At 43.8% G+C, this 20,882-nt stretch overlaps 1 protein-coding gene across 8 annotated transcripts in view; it reads left to right on the top strand.

Annotated features, from left to right (window-relative positions):
* Window positions 1–20,882, top strand: part of ADGRL1 (adhesion G protein-coupled receptor L1) — a 145,443-nt gene that overhangs the window by 54,518 nt on the left and 70,043 nt on the right. For all 8 annotated transcript variants that reach the window (XM_044453593.1, XM_044453591.1, XM_044453594.1 and 5 more), the window contains exon 2: window positions 12,721–12,865. In XM_044453593.1, coding sequence (XP_044309528.1) covers window positions 12,796–12,865 — 70 coding nt within the window. In that variant the 5' untranslated portion in view covers window positions 12,721–12,795. The remainder of the gene's footprint in view (window positions 1–12,720; window positions 12,866–20,882) is intronic.

Raw genomic sequence — 20,882 nt, 5'->3', positions numbered from 1 at the left:
AGCTCATGCATCCCTTTCTGGTAAACTGAGGCACACTCTACCCACCATCTGGAGATAATGCCAGTACACCCAGTTCACCCAGAAGACTGTTCCCTTGTAGGATGGCTAAAGTCCATTTGATGTGGGTGTGATAATGGTGCTGTGTGGTGCAGTCATCTGAGGAGGCTGCTTGTGGGAGGCTCATATGATCCAGCTGGCAGAGCCACCGAGCGGCCAAGTAGATAAGATACAATGTTGAGTAAGGAGCATGGGGGGAAAGGGGGTCCCTGTCCTGTGTGGGATTGGTCTTAGGCTAGAGTGCAGTTCCAAACCTAGACCTTGGGCTGAAGGGAGGGCTATGAGAGAGAGGCTGGTGCCATAGCTGGACTCCCACTCTGAGTGCCCTTTACAAGTTTCACATGCTGTTGTGTGAGTCATGACTTCGGGACCATGGAATCCACCTTATTCCAGGGCACTCTATTTCCCTAGCCTGGTGTTGTCTGCCTTGAATGGCAGTGGCTCAGGCAAAGGTTTTTCCCATTTCCCTGCTTTCCCCCACCCCCACTGGTCACACTTTCTGTTTGTTAAACTTCAAGGACCAAACCTGGGATTTTCTGCATGTGAAGCATATCCTTCCTGGCAAGCAGTGATTCTTCCCTAAGGATTATCTTGCAAGGGCTGAAACATGGAAGTGGCATGGTTTGAACTCAGAGGATAAACTGTAAGACATGGAGGGGGAATAAACAGGCAGAGCGCCTCAGTCTTCCCTCAAAGATGAGGATCTAAGCCATGTTGTTGCTGTTTTGGCTCCAGTGTTCAATCTCTGGATCACACGGCACCAGCCAGACACACTAGGCCTGCCCTTTCACTTCCCCTGTGTAATAATCTCTTTCAGGCCTACATCTGGCTGCTGTCTCACCCTGGTGTACATTACAGAGATATGTACATCGCCGCCCTCTTGGGGGTAATGCAATAATTTGGCAGTTTTAGATGTAATTAGGCAGTTTCTTAAGAAGCGGCGTCTTTTCCCAAGAGAGACCAAGCAAGAGAGCAGCCTTGTGGAGAGATGATAAATCCATAATTAGGGAGAGTTTTTGAAAGTGCCTTTAATGCACACAGCCCTGCCTGGGGAAGCGCACTCTCACCCTGCTTCACAGAGCCCAGAGCAGACAAGGTGAGGTGCTGCAGGACAAAGACTTGGGACCCTGCTGAGGCAGGAGTCAGGCCCCATTCTCCCAGCTACGGGAAGGGCAGCGTTCAGTCTGCTTGTTAAAACCTCTGGCTTAAGCTGGAATGGTCTGGGCCAGTTTGTATGGCAGAGCAGGAAATTAACATGAAAGGCTCTGCAGGGGATTATCTCTCCCATCAGTTAGTGCTGACACAGTTGTGCCTGGAGTATTGTGTTGCAAAGAGAGAGGGAATGATGTGATGCAGGGAAAGGGGGCTTAGGCCACAGAGGCATGAGTCTGGATGCTGGGGAGGAGGAGGCGCCCATCCTGGCCTCTTTGGGTGTATATTCAGGCAACAACTGCTGCAGCAACGTCTGCAAACTGCTGTATAAACTCTGATCATTGGTAATGTTTGCTTCCAGGGCAGTCAATTCTAATCCACCTGGTGTGCGGTTGTAAGTATACTTTTAGTTATGAAATACTGGGCACAGAGTGGTTGGCTGTAGACATCCTCCTATGGTGGAATCAATACCAGAAAGCCTGGCTAGTGGACATGTTTCTGGTGCCCTTCCTTCAGCAGTGATAGTATGGGGAGGTCTTTGGTCTTAGGAACTACTGTCCACACCACATTGTGATGTTGAGTTCCGCATGTCCTCCTAAGCCCAACACCGGTACATTTGCAGAGTCCAGAATATGCTCATGAGACTCCAAGGAAGAGTATGCTGTGCTTTAGGAGGTAGGGGATGGGTTCAAGAGGCTGCAGCCCCTTGTGAGTGTGGAGTGGAGCTTCTGGAGAACACACCAGATGGCCGTAAAAGTTATGACAGCACATCAGTAGGCGATTCTGTGCAAGAGCAGCGTTTGCTTCTGTCAGGCACAGCCTCCTTGGCTCTCCTTTGAGCCTCTTCGTGCTCAGTGCAGGTGTTTGGGGGCTCTGAACAAGACTGCCTAACAGTTTCCCTTGGCCAGAATCTGAATGGTTGCTGGGTTGGCATGTAGAAGGTGCCACCGGGGCGGGGGTTATTTCTGCACCAGCCCTGCATCCCATATTAGGCTTGGGCAGAGAAGGGAACGTGAAGGGAATGAGTCCTGCTCAGGACACAGTGTTCTCTGGCTCTGATCTATATGGTCCTGTTCCACCCCCATCTCCTGTTCTCCTCTAAGCTAAATCATACTGCTTTATTCTATGAGAAAATTTACTGCTGCTTGCTCATGTTGTGTCCTTGGCTTCCATGGGAATCACTGTCTCAGTGCCAAGGAACCAGGCACTGAAGCCAAACGGTTCAGTTTGTGGGGCGCCCATCTCTCTCTTTTCTCAGCTCAGTCGCTGTGAGCATCCCGCTCCCAGTTTGTAGAACCCACGGAAGTCACAGTGCTCAGTAAGTAGCAAACACTTTTCCCTGCCAGGATTGCAATGCCAGGGAGAAGCCAGTAGCATGGGGACAAGTGCAGTCAGTGCCTTAGTTTTTGCAAAAGTGCAAAAGTCTTTGCACTTCTCAAAAAAAAAAAGGGGGGGGGGCTTCTATTATGCTGCCCTCTGACAAAGTGGGATTGTTCTTCATATCACATATGCAGAGGCCAAACGAAGAGAAGGTATTTAAAAGAGTATGAGCTCTGGGTCCTTTGACAGAATCCAGGAGTCCTGACAATTCCTGTTCTTCTATTCCTCTTCCCCTGATAATATTTCCCTAAAATCATGTTCTGAAGCCTTTCCCAAACACACCTTCTAGGCCAGCCTTCCTTAGCCTAGTACCTTCCAGATATTCAGCTTCCATCAATCCCAGTCATTATGTCCAGTGGTCAGAAACCCAGGGAGCTATAGTCTAAAACAGCATGGGGTGCCAGGCTGAGGAAGAATGCTCTAGACATAATTACTCTTCCAGGTCAAGAAATAGGCATTTTTATCAAGGCCAAGAAATATGCATTTCTGTCAAGGCTATGGAGATTTTTCTTAGCTTGACAGTACAGTGCCCCCTCCTATTACTGAGTGGATGTTTCCTTGTTTGTTGCCTACACCTGGGACTGGTCTTCTGGGTCATGGCACAGGGGGTGGTCCAGACGATGGAGAATCTATTATGTTGCTTTTCACCAAGGCTCCCTTGTAGCTCAGCTGGGGAGGAGAATGGCAGCTGCCAGAGCATCTGTCTGCCAGCAGGGGCCTGTTATTAGACTTGGCCATGGGGATTATGGCTAGAGAGTGGGTTGTTGTTTCTTCTGTGTCAAAGATATTTAATCCCGTGTTTACACCCTACTTTTGGTGAATAGAGACTATAGGGCAGCCCAATAATGGAACAAAACTCTATCAAGCTATTCCTTCCAGAGCTGGAACTCATCCCAGGACTCTTACAACAACTAAAGCTTCCAGGGATGGGGTTGGTTTAGAAAAATGAAGATTAAGGAGACCGTGGGAGAGAAGTTTATAAAATTTTGAATGGTACAGAGAAAGCAAATAGAACTTTTTATCCCTCCAGATCACAGTAGTGTTTGAGAATCACTCAATGGCATTGATTGGAATGGTGTTCAGAATAGGCAAAGGTTGTATCCAATGTGGAGTAAAAATGAATGGGGCAAGATAGTCATTGCCAACTTGGGTCCCATTCATTTCTTTGGGTTTACTTTAAGGAGGGCAAACTTTTAATAAAAACCAGAAGGTTATACTTCTTCATACAGCATATAATTAACCTGCAAAATTTATTGCCACAGAACATGATGATTGCCACTAGCATAGATAACTTTAAAAGGATACTAGACATAAGTCATGGAAGTCGATAGGTTAATAAAGCCTCCACACACATTTAACAGTATACTTCTGCAGAGCAGATGCTGGGGAGGATGCCTCTAGTTAATCTTTGTGCTGCAGCTTGTGAACTTCCTGGAGGTATCTTGCTTGCCAGCCTAGGAAACAGGATGCTGGGCTGGTTGACTATTTTGTTCTGGTCCAAGATGGCTCTTCTAATATTCATAAGAAGAGCCATGTTGGAACAGATCAGTGGTCCAGCTAATCCAGCCTTCTGTTCACAGTGGCCAACCAGCTGCCTTCAGAATCCACCTTCCTGCCCAGCAACTGGTGTGCATAGGTGTACTGCCTTTGACACTGGAGGGGGCACAGAGCCATTAACAGCCTTGCCTTCCATGAATGTGCCCAGTTCCTTCTAAAGCCATCCAGATAGGTGGGTCATCACTACATCTTCTGGAAGTGAATTTTATATTTTAACTATGCATTGAAGGGGAAAGTATTTACTTTTATCTCTCCTGAATCTCCCACCAGTCAGTTTCATGGGATGACCCCACTGGCTCTAGTATTATGAAAGACAGAGAATAATGTCTCCCTCCCCACAGCATGCATAATTTTGTACACTTTTATCATGTCTCTCCTCACTTGCCTTTTTCTAAGCCAAACAATCCCAGAAGTTGTAACATTCCTCATGGCAGAGTTTCTCCAGCCTCTTGATTTTTTCGGTTGCTCTTTTCTGTACTTTCTCCAACTGTACAATTTCCTTTTTTAGGTGTTGGTACACAGACTTCTAAATGTAGATGCACCCTAGATTTGCGGAAGAACAATATGACACTGGCAAATTTATTCTGAGTTCCTTTCCTAATTATGCCCAATATGGACTTTGCCTTTTTCACAACCATCAGAAACTGGGTCCACATTTTTATTGAGCTGCCCACCACACCCCCAAGATCTCTTTCACCACTAGTTCAAATCCTATCAGTTTATATTTAAAGTTGGGATTATTTGGCCACTTTATACTTCTTTACATTGAACCACATCCACCAGAATGATGGCCATTTTCCCAGTTTTGGAAGGTCTTATTTATTTAGGCATGTATATACTGTTCAATTAGCATGGTGCTCTCAGAACGGTGTTTGGGAGCACCTCACAGTCCCTTTTTGTTTTAACCAACCTAAATAATTTGGTGTTACTGGCCCCAAGGCCTCACCCACCAACTGCTCTGCCTCTCCTAGCTCCTCCAGGTCTGCGACCTTGCCTTCGAGAGAATGAGCTTGTTCCCTGAGAGCCCAGAACTCATTTTACTGAGCACAGACTCATGACTTCTGTCTCGCCAGTAGATAGTCATACATGTGATACTCAGGGCAATATTCTGAATAGTCCCCACACCCCTCCTGGCTTTCCACCATCATAACTTTTTAAAGTTGTAGCTATGATTGAGTTTGTTTACCTGGAAGATTGACTTATTTACTAGGGCTGTATGTATAGTAATTGATTTATATTTATAGTTATGCATTTATAATTATTTACTGTGTATGCGTGTGGAGGATAATAGATTGCTCTGGCCTCCTTGCCCTGTGCAGAGAGAGAGCATTCTATGAAATGAAGGGGATAAAAGAGGCATATGGGAAGAAAAGAATGGGGAGGGGGCAACATTTGTAGAGAAAGAGGAGTATAAAAAAGGTTAACAGAGAATGGATTTAGAAAACACCATGTTAAGGATATAAAAAACATGCTTTTTCCTTGTTAAAATAATGTGGTTTTCCTGAATGAATAAAAAGATATAAAAACTGGCCCTTGAGTGCTTTTACAGCCTTGCTTGAGATACTATCTTGTTTGGAACCTGTTTAATCCTTGCCTATGTACTAACAGCCATTAAATATCCAGGGGGAGCTCTGATTAGGTCCAGTGTTTTAAGTAGCCTTGATTTGCGGGGGGGGGGGGGGAATTAGGGTTATTATATAGTTTAATCACTAGGTGGCACTGGATTAATTGCATCTGAGTGAGGCTGCTTGTGCACAGGTAAAAAAAAGAAATGCATTACATCCCCACCCCTAAGGAAGAAAAAAGAAGGGCATAGATTTGAATAAAACATTGCATATGCACATGTATGTGCACAGATAGCCTGACCATGCAAACTGCTGGGCACTAACTGTTGACAGACGTTTTCAAGGCTCCTCTTATGGCTCTTTATTGGTACATCAGACTTGGACCAGACAGCCCTTCAAGTGGAGGATACCTTCAGACAGAAGACTGGCTGTGTACTCCTGGTCTTTAGCTTTTTGACTGGCTTGCTCTCTAAGCCTCCCCTGGTGTTGACTGGGTTCGAACAACATGCTCTGACCCATTTATGGTTATATTTTTTATTTTATTTATAGCATTTTTATGCCGCACCTATTGCAAGAAGCCTCGGGGCGGCTTGCAAAGAAGATAATCAACCATAAAATAGGCATTAAAAATTCAGAGCATCTCAGCAATAGTATAAAACAAATAAAAACAACAATTAACAATTAAAATATCATTTAAATAAAAATAACGACGGCGCCAGGCGGACCTCTCTGGGGAGTGCATTCCATAGGTGGGGCGCCACCGTAGAGAAGGCCCTCCTCTGGGTACTCACCCTCCTAATATTCCTCACAGAGGGCTCCAGAGAAGGGCCTCTGCCACTGATCTCAGGGGGCGGGAGGGCATATATGGACGCAAGCGCTCCTTTAGATAACCAGGTCCCAAGCCATTGAGGGCTTTATAGGTGATAACCAACACCTTGAATTGGGCCCAGACGTCAATGGGGAGTCAGTGAAGCTGACGGAGAACTGGAGTTATATGAGAACAATGCCCAGTCCCCGTCAGCAACCTGGCAGCTCTATTCTGCACCAATTGAAGTATCCGGACCGTCTTCAAGGGCAGCCCCACATAGAGCCCATTACAGAAGTCTAATTGGGAAGTTACCAATGCGTGTGTCACTGTCACCAGGCAATTGTTCTCCAAGTAGGGACGCAGCTGATGGATCAGCCGAAGCTGAAGGAAAGCGCTCCTCGCCACCGCTGTTGCATGAGCTTCTAGTCAAGGAGCACTCCCAAGCTGCGAACCCTGTCCCTAAGAGGGAGTGCAACCCTGTTCAGGACAAGGTCCAGGTTCCCCATCCCAAAATCCGACCCACCTACCAACAGGACCTCCATCTTGTCTGGATTGAGCCTCAGATTATTGGCCCGCATCCAGCCCATTACCTCGGCCAGGCACCAGAACGAGAGGTAGAGGTGGGTATCATCAGAGTACTGATGATTCCACAGTCCACACCTCCGGATGACCTCTCCCAGCGGTTTCATGTAGATATTTCAACTGCAGAGCCATGAGCTCCAAGGTACATATGCAAATCCCACTCTGCAGTTGTTATGTGATGCTAACCCAGGAAGCAAGGGCTCTGCAGGTGTTAAACGCCCTTCCTGCAGCCTAAACCATGCCATGAGTTATATGATGGTTATTTAAGCTTTCATGTAAAGTGTACTCACTGAGGTTGCCCAGCCTCACAACCACCTTGCAGGGGCCTCATATTCAAAATGTGATAGCCTCACAATGGGTTAAATCAACTACAGTGGACTGCAATGTTGCATAAACAGCCCCACTGCATTAGAAGTTTAGTTTTAAATCTACCCATTCTGAACTAGAACCTTTAGGTTTAATAGCCTTAATGAAAATAATTAAGGAAAAAGCAAGCAGATCAAAGCTCCGCAAGAAAGAAGGAAAGATACCAGTAAGGTCGTTCGTTGTGCTATGGTTAATGAAGCCTTATGAATCCTTTACCTTTTGCAGAAAGGGAGACACACCTATGAGATGGTGCTGGCCAGAGCTGTTGCCCATTTCAAGACCAGGGAAATGTAGTTTAGTAAAGGACCATCCTTTGTCAGGAGCATGGAAAAAATTTTATGTCATATGTTAGTACCTATTATGAATAGGCTGAATACTGTGGATTTGCTGATTTTAAAAAGGATGAACACATTACAGGCAGCTTGGTATTTGGAATTCTGCACAAAGGGCTTTATAAAAGAATGAAATTAGTAGAGAATGTAGCCCTTCACAAAGCCATAGAGATGGCTAGGCACACTTAGCTGATCCAAATCCAGAGCAAAGAGCAAGGGCAATTTGGGAGAAGCTTGAAAGAGGGAACCCTTCCTCCACAAAAGTTGCAGCAGCCATTTTGAATAGGGCAATTTAACTCCTCATGTCTGCAAAAAAAAGTCCAGAAACAAGCAAGCTAGACTTTCTAAAAGCCCCTGCAGCAAAAAGGCTCATCCTTTCAGACAGCATGAACAAGGAGTGGAAAGACAGGGTCTGCAATATTAGAGTGGTTTGCCCAGATAAAGGAACAAAACCCAGGAAATGCTGTGGGGGCAACAACAACATCATCGTCAACAACAACAAATCTTGATCTCATGTGCCGTGTGTTCCCAGATGAAGCAAGAAGTGACCACAGAGAGAATTCTTCTCTTAGGTTTTATATTTTAGGAAGACACTGACCCTCTCTGGAGAATAAATGTAATTATTGGTGGAACAGCCATTAATTTCAGAATAGGTTTAGGGGTCGATGCCACAGCTCAGAAGAGAATTACACAGAATTCCAGAACCCCAAGACTGCATAATGCAAAAGCCAATGGATACAGCCCTGGGCTGCCTTGGATGCGTTACCAAACCCACCAGCTGCAAAGGCAACTAGTTGATGTTTACCGTGTGCAGCATAAGCCAGATAATCTCAGCTGTGCAGTAGCTGCCAGGATGGGATTTCTGAAAACAATGGAAGAAATAGAAGTGATTGGAGATATTGGCCCATGAGAAGTATATCCTCTGGACATGGTTTTAAGACCTGCTGCCAAACCATAAAGCAGTCTTCCCCAACCTGGTGCCCTCCAGATTCTTTTGACAACTCCCACTGTTTCAGATCTTTAGTCAAAATGGCTAGGAATGCTAGAAATCTGGTGGGCACCAGGTTGGAGAAAACTGATAGAACATATAAACAGCCAGCTGAATCCCCATTTTCACGTGTCATGTAAATGGAACTGGATAAGATTAAGTAATATGACAAAAGATAGGAAAATTCCCAGTCTACCTCATGGTGAACACCAGTAGAGCCAGTCATCAAGAAAAATGAGGAAATCTGCATTTCTGTAAATCTTTAAAAGCTTGATGAAGCTGAAGCTGAGGAAAAACATGTCTTTTCAACACTAGAGGACCTTCTCCCAAAAGTAACAGACACTAAAGTATTTTCCAAATTGGATGCCTCAAGTGGTTTTTGGCAAATAACTCTGACAACCAGAGCACTAAATTGGCAACATTTATTACACCCTTTGGGAGATTCTGTTTTCAGTGCTTGCCATTGCAATCACAAGTGCTTCTGAGATTTTTCAAAGGAAGATGAGAGAACTCCTTAGTGACAGCAGAGACTCATTGTCTTCATGGAAAACATCCTAATACATGGCCCATCAGTAGAAAATCACGACAAAATGCTGGTCATTGTCTTGAATCAGATTTATGAATCCAGAATCTAGCTAAATAAGAAAGAATACTCTTTTTTTTTTTTTGCCAAGGTGAAATAGGATGGGGGCGGGGGGGCAAAGCTATACCCAGAGAAGATAAATGCCATCAAAGAGCAGAAAGCACTTCTAGTATAGAACTGTGATGTGTCCTAGGAATAGCAAACTATTTGTCTGCAAGACGATTTCATAGAGGCACTACGTCTAAACTGGATTCCACCATCACCTAGTTTTGGGAACTAAATCAGGAAGCTGCCTTTACAAACAAATGGTATGAGCTCAGTGTCCAAATCTTGCACTTTAATGATCCCAACAAGTGTCACACTGGTCTCTTCGCTGCAAGCAGATATGAACTAAGTTGTTTAGTTTTAGAATGGATGGCAGTCACATTCCACTCCAGAACTCTTTCCAAAGCAGAAAAACAATGTGCACAAGTTGAAAAAGATGTCCTGTTAACATTTGCTAATGCAAATCCTTTTACAGATTCCTGTGTCATCTGCCTTCTTTCAGACTCCTCAAATGAAGCAAATAAACTCTTGGTTTCCTTCCTTAAAGGAATGGATTGCACCAAGTACCATTATGATGCTAACATCTTAACCATGCTGAAATTTAATCCAGAAGCTGAGCATGTTCTAGGGAAAGTTGGTCATAGCAGGCACATTGTCAATACACAGAGACACTTACAAGTTAGAGGAGGCTGATAAAGCTTGCATTCATGTTGCACATTTTTCATTATAAGCATTCAAAAACAGGTTTCATCAGATCCAAGCAGCTGGAGATGCAGAACTTCAAGTATTTTGTACTTTATCAAATCAGGATGACTAAAACATCCCAGCAACACTTCAGAATTAAGGGAGAAAAAAACCTTACTGACCTCGAATAACTGAGTGAATGGGAAGGCCTACGAACAAAGGGATACTGTATTATTGTGCCACACCCTGTGAGGAAAGAAATCCTAGACCTTTGCCACCAAATACAAATCTAATCACATGCCTTGTAGTTATTTTTAAATGAGACTCTCTTCATACAGGATATATTTTTTACTCAAATTGTCCATGGTCCCACAGAGACTCTCAGCAATCTGCAGCTGCAAGATTAGCTGCTTTAACGGAACTCGGGCTCCCCTCTTTTCACATGTCCACTAAGGAGCCACCTCAAGCAAGAGCTCTGATTCCATGGGAAAGACCCACTGTTCGTGTGGTCACATGTGTGCCCCTTTATTACTGGCACACTACCATGCTAAAGCAGTTCCCAGCATGCTGCAGTATCCGTGTGTCGGGGGGGGGGGGGAATGCACTTCTGGAAATATTTTTTTTAAGGTAGTTAAGCAACAGCTGGATGTGGAGCACTTTGGATTCTACAGCGGTTCTAGGGATGCCGCCAAGCTGTATTGGGCAGGTCTGAGGACAGGGCCAGTGCAAATGCTGCCTGTTCACTTCAAGTGTATAGCTTTACAACAAACAAAACAGGGCAGAGGAGAATGGCTTTGCTCAGGATGAAAGGGGGATTTTTTGAGGGGGATTTTTCTTTCCTACTTCAGAGCTATTTTTTACCCTTCTTTCAAGTTTTGCTAAAATCCTGGGTTCTAGTAAGCTAATTACAGAAAAGTGTGCATAACAAATACTAATAATATTAGTTCAGTCATATGAACCATGCCATGTCTCTGTCGTCTCTTTTTTGATCAGGGCTGTAGTGCAGAGTGTGACTGTAGCTGTGGGAGAGACTATTCTGTTTTCTGACCTTGAAGGAATTCTGTGAATTAACTCATTTCTTTTGGGAGGATGGAGTCTCAGACTGAAATGGGATGGGAGGGAAGATGCTAAAGCAGTACTTTTGCAAGCTGTGTTCTGGAAGACCCTCGGGGTCCTCTGAAATTAAGTGATTCTTTGGGAAGATCATGAGTGGTGGACCATGCTTTCAAAGGGGGTTGGGGGTGTTCCAGACACACGTTCAGTTCATCCAGCTGGACGATCAGGTCTAATAGGGATACCAAGTGCCCTCTGTGAACTGAGTTTGTGCTCTAGAATGTACCCAGAATCCCCTGCCATGCATGGTGGTTCCAAGGTATTATCAACAGAAAGGCTGATGCAGAAACTTTGAACCAGAGATCCTTTTTTAATATATAATAGTGATTAATGGTGCTTCCAGATAAGGCTGTTGGTCTACCACCACTCCACCTCTTTCACAGAAATGTAAAGGGGGTATAGCTGACAATTCTGTCTTCTACTTGTAAACATCTGTGTGTTTCTCTGCAGTTTTTTTTTTTCTGTGTTCCCCCCACAACCCCCCACACCCAAAAATCTACTGAAGGAAGGATGAAATAGTGTACAGTGTCTTTTCATTTGTAGCACTCAGAGCTGTCTGTCTGGAAACTCTTAGTGCATAAGACAAGAATATGGTGTCCCGTCTGCTGCAATATTTAAAAGTCACTGCAGTTGAGTGTGCCAGAGTTGTTAAGTAGTAGACAGCTCAGAAACATCTCACTAGCGAAAATACCTGCCTTATGGTAAAATGTGTGACTCCCACAAACTCACTAGAGGGTACTCATCATTTTAAAAGTGAAATAGGTATACGCCTATTCAGTCATATGCCACTGAAGAGTCTTTACTGGAATGCTGCAAATAGGTGAGGTGGGGTTGATACTTGTAAACTACTTAGAAGATTTGGCAAGTTTGGAAACAAACAAGCAAAGGTGTCTCTCAGTACACAGTTGGCACAAATAGAATCTGCTTAAACCCGTTTTTAGAGGATGCCTCATGTGGTATGGGCCAGGCATTGGACAGAAATGGACGTCCCTGAGGGCTCAGGCTTCCTTCTTCTCCCATCTGGAAGTTCTGGTTCTTTGACATGAGTCTGACACAGTTTTGCCAGTCCCCTTAGAGAACACTAAGTTCGAATGAGATGGTCATGAGCAAAATCTCATAGAATCCAGTTAGTGGCAATAGCTTCTTCTTTGTCATCTTCTTGAGATTTGCTTTTCCAAATGACTTGTATTTTGGGGTTGAAGTGGTAACTCCAGTGCCACTGTCCCATTCTGTTTAACATCCCTCTTCTAGAGAAAAGGGATGTGAGTTCATAAAATGGATGTTGAGGCTTACAAGGGAATACATGAGTATGTTGATTGAGTAGGACTTCTTGGGAAATACACCAAGTGGGAAGCCTGTGTGGGACAGCAGTGTACAGCTCTAGGGCAAAGGAGATAGTGGAAGAGTTGTGATCTTTACTTGGGAGCAAAATAAGGGAAGAGGATCAGACTTACCACAGTGCTGCTTCTGTGCCCAACCAGACTCAAGATTTCTCCTCTCTCTACCAGGCCTGCTGTTGTGTCCCCTGCTCTGGGATGACCAGAGTGGCTTCTGGTTGCTGACAGCTCCAGCATCAAGGCAGCATGGCCCGGCTTATCCATGCCCTCTGGAGTCTCTGCATCACCACCGTCCTTGTCACCTCGGCCACACAAGGTAAGCGGAATTCAAGGGAGGCTGCCCTTGGAAGGGAAGACGGGTGCCTAAATGAGGCAGACCTTGTGCCACATCCATTCATGAGCATACGCCACAGCAAGAGCTGGTGGGTGGAGGTCGGGAAGCAAACTCTGACCTTTCCTGTAAAAATCTCTGTGTGTGTGTGTGTCTGCGTATATATGAACAGGGCAAGGCACAATTTCTGGAATAAAACCTAATTTCCTCCAGAATAAATAATAAAAAGAATTTTTAGAATAGTGTTTAACTGCTTCTGTTGAGCATGTCAAAATATTTTCTAATTAAGTACTGAAAACAGAAGTACTTTATTTAGAAATGTACAGTACTTTACAATTACCATTCCTGTTCTTGCTTCATCTCACACACACACACACACACATATATATATATGGGGGGAGAGAGAGGAAGGGGGGGTGGGGAGAGAGAAGTATGACAGAAAATGAATCTACACCAGGGTAGGCAGCCTGATGTCCTTCAGATGTTTTCCCAACTCTCATAAACTCCAGCCAGCATTACCAATGACCAGATATTGTGGGAATTGTAGACCTAAACAACTGGAAGGCTGCTGGTTACATCTACTCCTTTAGATTAAAAAGCTAAATGCCCATGCTAGCATCAGGACACACTTTTAAAAATTATTTTTATTGTGAAATTTCAGCTCTAAGAAAGTAAAATGTAGAAATACACCATTAGGAGTCACCTATTTATTTATTTATTTGATTTATATCGTGCCTTTTTCCTACAAAGGGCTCAAGGCAGCTTACATCATTCTCCTTCTCCATCTTATCCCCACAACAACAACCCTGTGAGGTAGGTTGGGCTCAGAGTCTGTGACTGGCCCAAAGTCACCCAGTTGGCTCCATGGCTGAGCGGGGACTAGAACCCGGATCGTCTGAGTCCCAGTCCCATGCTCTTAACCACTACACCACACCTAAGCAAGTAACCTGAAGCTGCTCCTGATAGAGCCAGTTTTACCAGTGTATGACTTCATGCGTTTAATGTGGGATGGCTCTTCTGCAGAAATTGTAGGCTACCATGGTATCTCTGTCCCCATCTGTAATGCTTTGGAAGTCTCTGCTTCCATGCTACAGTGCTGCTATTTTTCTCCTCCTCCCACTCCCCCTCCTCTTCCTACTCCTCCTCCTCCTGTAAATAAAAAAGAAACAGAAAGAAAAACATAGAATGACAAAAAGAAAATGTTACCAAGGGACCATGTACAAAAATTACTTATAAAACTAGATGTAGGAAGTTCCACAAAGAATCAGCAATATTCATTACATCTCTAAACTTATAATTGCTACTATGCTTTTTCTGACAGGCATCTTCCACCTTTAACAGGAGAGATAGAAATTCAAAAGGAAATGCTTTTCTTCACATAAAGAGTAACAGAGGAAAGCTTTACCTTTAGAACTTCTGCTATTACCAGATACCACTGCCCTGCCAGACAAAAACATGATTATTCTAGCAGTGCTGTGAAATCATGGAGAAGGCAGAAAAGGAGAGAGGAGTAAACACAGAAGAACCCCAGATCTGTCACTTGATATAATGTCATTTTTCCAGCTCCTCCTCAGTCTGTTCATCTCTTCCATTTTTACACATCTTGAGCCATTGTGCTCTTTGCCTTTCTTTCCTCAGTCATTTCAGATGGATGCTCCAAGAATGCTTCTGATTCAGCTCCACACAAGTAATTTTGCAGCATTGAGGAAAGCTGGGGACAAGGGCTGGGAAAGCAGTCGATCTCTCTGCTATGCTCTTAATTTGGGGCATTTCCCTGGTTCCTCCTGAACCTCAATTTCTCATTTCTTTTCAGCCTCCATTCCTGTAACTTCAGCTTCCTTTTGTAGTGATCTCTTACTTTGCACACCTAATTATCTGTTGCATACAAGGACATTTTAGAAAATTGCAACAATTTCCTATGTGTAGCCTGAGTAGCCATCTTTCCTCATTACTTCTGAAACACCCAGCTACACACACCTTTTCCTAATGCACTTGGTCTGATGGAGTGAATGAATGAGTGACAGTAGAGGCAGAGTAGGGCTTGCTGTAAACACTTGCCTCTTCCTCACAGACCTCCCACCCCTTGGCATGCTAAGTGCCTGACTCATCACTGTCTATGTGAATGGGAAAGAATTCTTCTTGCCATCCTGCCCTCCCTGATCAGATTGTTTAGTAGCAAAAGAGCTTTTTGAAGTGTTGTTATATTGGGGTGTTCTTTCTTTTCCCCCTGCTTTCATCCTACTTTACCTTGTTTTGTAAGGAGTGGCCTAGCTCACTTGCATACTTTCCCTTTAAGCAAAAATTAAAAAACGGAGGCTGTCAACTTTGGGCACATCATAAGAAGGCAAATCTCCCTGGAGAAAACAATCATTCTGTGGAAAGTAGAAGGCAGAAGAAGAGGAAGACCAGGCATGAGACTCCATAAAAGAAGAATTTATAAGAGCTGAACAAGGCTGGCATGGATAGAGCATTTTGCAGAGCTTTCATACCTAGGGTTGCCATAAGCACAACGTGATGGCACATAACAACAGCAAATGTGTTCAGCAAGCGCATGCTTTGCACTGGGTTCCTGTTGCTTACTTTCCATAGTGTGCTGTGCCCAATATGATGAAAGGAGAGAGGCAGGTGGATGGATCGTTTTCTCTAAGGCAGAAGAGGTGGGGCTGGATCATCTTTTATCCTTTCCTGCTTTTTGTTTCAGTGTGTCTTAGACACACAGCATCAACATCTCAAGTGTCTATGGTGGCTTTTTTGTCGGGTTCAACTTGGTCTGTTTGGTTGCCTTGAGCAAGGAATGTTGAATGTATTTGAAGTGCAGAATGGAACAAGCTGTGAACTGGGAGGAAGAAGGGCTTGTGATCAAGGAATGCAACATAGCTAAAGTGGTGTTAAGCTTTGCCCCTTCAGTTTAAAAGCTGGAGGGGGGGGGAGGCGGGGAGATATCCATCATGTTTTTTGAGAATGTGGTTGCACTAGAATAAAAGATGTACCTTAGAATAAGGGACAACTTGAAATCCTAATTGAAATTGAGTACTGTTTCTAACTGGGATATGGGATAACACTATTGCTTTAAATGTTATATAGTGTTAGGAATTTAAGATTCTTGGGAGCAGATGTCCTCGAAATACTCTACTACCTCTAAGATTTTTGGAATGGGGGAGAGCAGAAGAAGATTTCATTTTTAATCGGATCCACACAGCACCATCTGTTTTGCACTCTAATTTTAGATTGAGAGAATTTGACTAGGAAGAGAGTGGGATTGACAGGAAGTCTGAGTCTCCTGCAAGGATGGGAAATCTGTATTCTTGGTTTGAGAGGAGAGGACATCTCCATTCACTCAGGTGTGCTTAGCCTTGAAGGCCTAAAATATTTCAGAAGCCTGTGGTGGATGGAAAGAGATCAAAGCATACTTTTTCCCAAAGGAAAATGCTTTGATTTCGTAAGACACTTGCCTACTAGGCTCTGTCCCAAGGGATACACCATCTGCCAGCTTCCTTCATTTTAGTCTCTCCTGAGGTTTTGGTTGACTGGAGGATGGGCAATTGAATACTGCATATTCAACCCACTAGAGGGTAGCAATATTTAGATACGGGTCCTACACTCAAGTGAGTATTTTCCTGCACTCATAACTTCTGTTGACTAATATACTTATGCACCACTTATCCAGCTGCTTGCACTCAGATGTGCAGAGCCCCAACACATAAAAACCATGCATGCCAGAGAACAGAGTTGGGAAACATGTGGCCTTCCAATGGGGCCTACAGTACCCATTATCCCTCATTATTGGTTGTACTGGCAAGGGTTGATGGCACTTGCAGTCCAACAGCAACTGGAGGCCCACAGGAGCGTGCATGCATGCATGCGTCCCTCCCTCCCTCCCTCCCTCCTTCCCAAGATTTCTATACATTCTAGAACAGAAAAATTCCCCATCCCTGCCATAGATCCATGTGCATACATGAATGAAAAAGATCACACTGGGACCTTATTAATATTTTTTTAAATATTGGAACAGTTACATGCTGAAAAACGGAAAAGAATAATCTTTTGAGAACAAATTCAAGCAGCTACCATGCTAAAAGATGGCAAAGACTGCTCCCTGTTTTTCCAGCTGCTGCAATCTATGTAAAGAGGTCTTCCTGAAGATATTCAAGCTAGTGCTGTGGCAAATGTTTCAGGGTGAAGGAGTTCCTCAGTCCTGTGGGGATGCTCAGGATTGTGTATACTTGGAAAAGAAAAAGGCTGCAAAAATTCAGCACCAAGAAAAACTGGATCCTGTGATGATCTGGATGGATTGTGCACAATTATACTTATTTGCTTACTTTGCATTGTTCTGCTTCTGCTAGTAATGGAGGTAGCTGCCCTACATATATTACCTTATATAAAAGCCCTACATATATTACCTTATATACATTACCATACATACATCACCCTAGCCTTGCAGTAGGGTGCCTTTGTGTATAAGCAAGAAACAAAGAGGTTGATGGGAAAGAGAAGGACCTTGTCTTATCTAAGGTGATTCCCTGTGCTTTGTCAATGTTGCCCTTAGTTCATACTAATTTCTTGGATCTGTACTGTTTGAATTTTTAAGAAATGATTCATGATGGGAGCCCAGACACCTAGATCAAGGATTTGCTTTAGACTGAGTTCCCCTTTTTAATTCTGTGTACATTTAACTCTTCACTCCAGGGCCTGAGGGAAATAGAAGATGCTAAGAGATCAGTACTCCCTGTGACATTTGTGAATAAGTTGGATTTTGGACTTTCTAGCAATTTCTGTGACTCTGCAGTGTAGTTGTAAAGTATGTAAAGTATGGAATACCAGCAGCCCATGGGCATGCTTCTTTACATGCCTGATGTCCAGTCTGCACATTTGATGGTGAACCCCACAAAAGAACTTATATTATTGACCACAGCAGAGAAGTCCCTTGCATACTAAAGTTACAATCTCTCAAGGCCCTTCTAAGATCTGTTGCAGTTCTTAGGATCAACTGATCGCAACATTTCAATATAATACTTAACGGCTTGGATTATGTGTTGATATTTGTTACCCCTTATCCTGAGCCTTCCAGGCATAAGCTAACAAAATAGCAAAATCAATTAAAATGACAAACAGTTCTTCAAATGCATACTAAGACTTGCCTATTCTGGTACCCTTCTGAATGCCAATATTAAATGTCATGTAGGTGAGGGAAATTGTTTCTGGTTTCTTTTTCCAAATCTGGTTCATATACTACATATTTCTCCTGTGTGGCCAGGACAAGTGCTTTTACAGAATTTAGCTTTACTTTTAAAGAATCCTAGCTTATTTTTGTATTTGAACCCAAAACTCTGGTCGGTTACTAAGCAAGCTGACTTCAAACCATGGTTTCAGAACTAACTTATTAAACTGAGTAGTTTGTTTTGAACCAGGATCCTTGGTTAGAACATAACATTAAGCCAGGATTGTTTTCAGTGGAACAAATTTCTGCTGTAGTCTTCTACTTGGCCTCGTAGGAGCTTTGTTCAGGCTTGATGCTTTGTTCAGGCTTATTTACTTCATGCTAATCTAGGAGAGCTGAACCTCTTTCAGCCTAAGGGCTAGATTCCCTTTCAAGAAAGCCCTCAAGGATCACACTCCAGTGCTTGAAGAGCAAACATTTGAAAATTGCCATGTATTTTAGGTTCAGGCTCTTCCTGGATAGTGTGAGAAGTGTTTCAACCTTTTAGAATGTGAAAATGCACAAAAGCCAGGAAACTACCAAACAATCAATTGTTGGAGAAAGGAGGTATGGACAGGGGAAGGAACATGGCCAATCAGGAACTCTGGAGGGCCAGATTGGGGGAACAGGAGGACCAGATTTGTCCCCCAACCTTGAGGTTCAGCACCCTTGTGCCAAACTATGATTTAGTGTTGCATGTAAACCAATCTCAGATGCTTTCCAAGACAATTTTGTTTCTAGTGTCATGAAGCCAAGATAGAGGATGGGTTTGTACATTATACTAACCCAACCTGGCAGTAAGCCATGGTGAGCTGGTTGCCTTGAGAACAACCCAATGTCTGCTGACAGATGACTGGGTTAACCATAGGTTGTTCTCCCTCTCCTCTTTCAGACCATCACTTCAGCTGTGGCTGAAGCCACCTTCTTGCTGCCCCTGGCACAATCATGAGTGCTTTTGGGTTTGCCATGGCTTGTTCCTTTTTCCTCCCCCACTCCCTCCCAGAGATGGGCCTTTGCATTCTCTGAGGTAAGAGCCTCCCTGAAATGCCCAAGCAGTACATTGGCAGGCCTGTCACTGATTCAGCATCCCTTTAAAAAAACATAGCCCAAATGTGTCCCACATGCATTTTTTTTTTCAAAGTCAGACTTGCAAAGGTGCACAGTCCTACAGATCTGAAAATGGGAAGCCTCATGTGGGCAATGTCCTCTGGGGTGCCTGCTTGCAAAGTACAGGAAGTACCAAGCCTGGACATTAACCCAAAGAGGCTCCAGATAGATTTCTTTTTGCTCTTACCTCTTACAGCAGTCAAAAGGCAAACTATCAAGGGAAGGAAAGCTGCAAATGATCTTTGCTTTCTCTCCCCTTCACAATGAGATTTCAGTGTCCTCCCCCATGACTCCCAGAACCCTCACTTTTTCACCCATTCCTGAGATTTTAGGTGATCATGAAGGAGGACTTGTGCTGATACTTGACTTTCACAACTGTCTTTTGGTTATCAGGTGGAATAAAAACAAACAAACAGTCAGAAGTATGGCTTTTTTTGAAAGCATGGATTTATGGAGGGCAGACATGGGCAGTTTGGACTGAGTAATATAGATGTGAAATCTTGATACTTTCCAACCCTTGGCACTACAAAACTACTATTATTAGTAGTAATAGTAGTCTTTGAGGTATAGCATGATGAAAAGGTGACCGTGAATCTGCCTAAAATCATAGACACAAACATTCATAGCTAACGGTTATGTGTTTATACATATTTTCCAAGCTATAACTGGTTATATTCATTTATGGTTGAATGATGCATTATGAAAAAGATGAGCTTCCAGCACTCTACTACAACATAACATGTCTGATATCATTGCATGAAGTAGTTGCTTGTGCCTCACTTTGCAGATATTATGAGCAGTAGGAGTAGTGGCAGCTCCAAGTCTCTTACGAGTTCTTGAGTTTTCCTTCAGTCGGATTCCTTTGCCAGGTACATGGGAGTACATTCACGAATATGCAACTTCAAAGAAGTAAATAATGCAGGTTTAGTATTGTAAGAATGCAGAGGGCATGTGAACGTGAGTAAACTTAATGTCCAGCCCAGAGTTCCTGCTCCCCATCCTCACCCCTACATTTTCCACTCGTGCCCATATCACACCTGGCCAAATTGCTGGAGATTGCTGTGAGAGAGAAGTGTTTGATCTCCCTCTCCCTTTCAGGAGAAGGCTTTTGCAGTCAAAGTCCCTGGTGAATCTCCCATAATGCACCTGACATCTCTTTAATCAGTGATTTTTCTGTCCCATGGTTCCCACTTCAAGGTGCTATTGCAGCGGCTGCTTCTGGCGTTTCATCTCTCAAGCCCCTTTGTGTTCTTCTGCTAGGGCAACTGCACGGCACTTGGGTCCAGCTTCAAAGTATCTGCCACATGGGTTTTGATAGGTAGGGGGTGGCTTTAAACAAAGCCAGTTATCTGCATGAACCCTTAGTCCATTATCTGCATGGCTGAGCTTGACAGCCAGGTACCGACAGCAAATGCCCATCATACCTGGCATACAATGATGCTCCAGCTTATATATGAAGAGAGGAGCTAGCGGTAGCCTATAAGGGATGGTGGAGTGGTCATTTTGAAATGCCTTGCAAAGGGAACACATCAAAAGAAAGAAGTCCAGCCCCAGTCTCTTATTTTATCCTGTTATACCAAATTGCTTCTGACACCTGGTGTTGGATACTTGGCATGGCTGTTTTGAAATTCCTGTGATCACCAGATTGAGGCATGCTTTCTGATTATTGGCTTGCTTCTTGTAAAAATGGCTCCTTCA

Source organism: Varanus komodoensis, unplaced genomic scaffold (assembly GCF_004798865.1).
Source record: "Varanus komodoensis strain SLA01 unplaced genomic scaffold, ASM479886v1 scaffold7_1, whole genome shotgun sequence".
Classification (NCBI taxonomy): Eukaryota; Metazoa; Chordata; class Lepidosauria; order Squamata; family Varanidae; genus Varanus; species Varanus komodoensis.
This window is presented reverse-complemented; position numbering and strand designations above follow the sequence as displayed.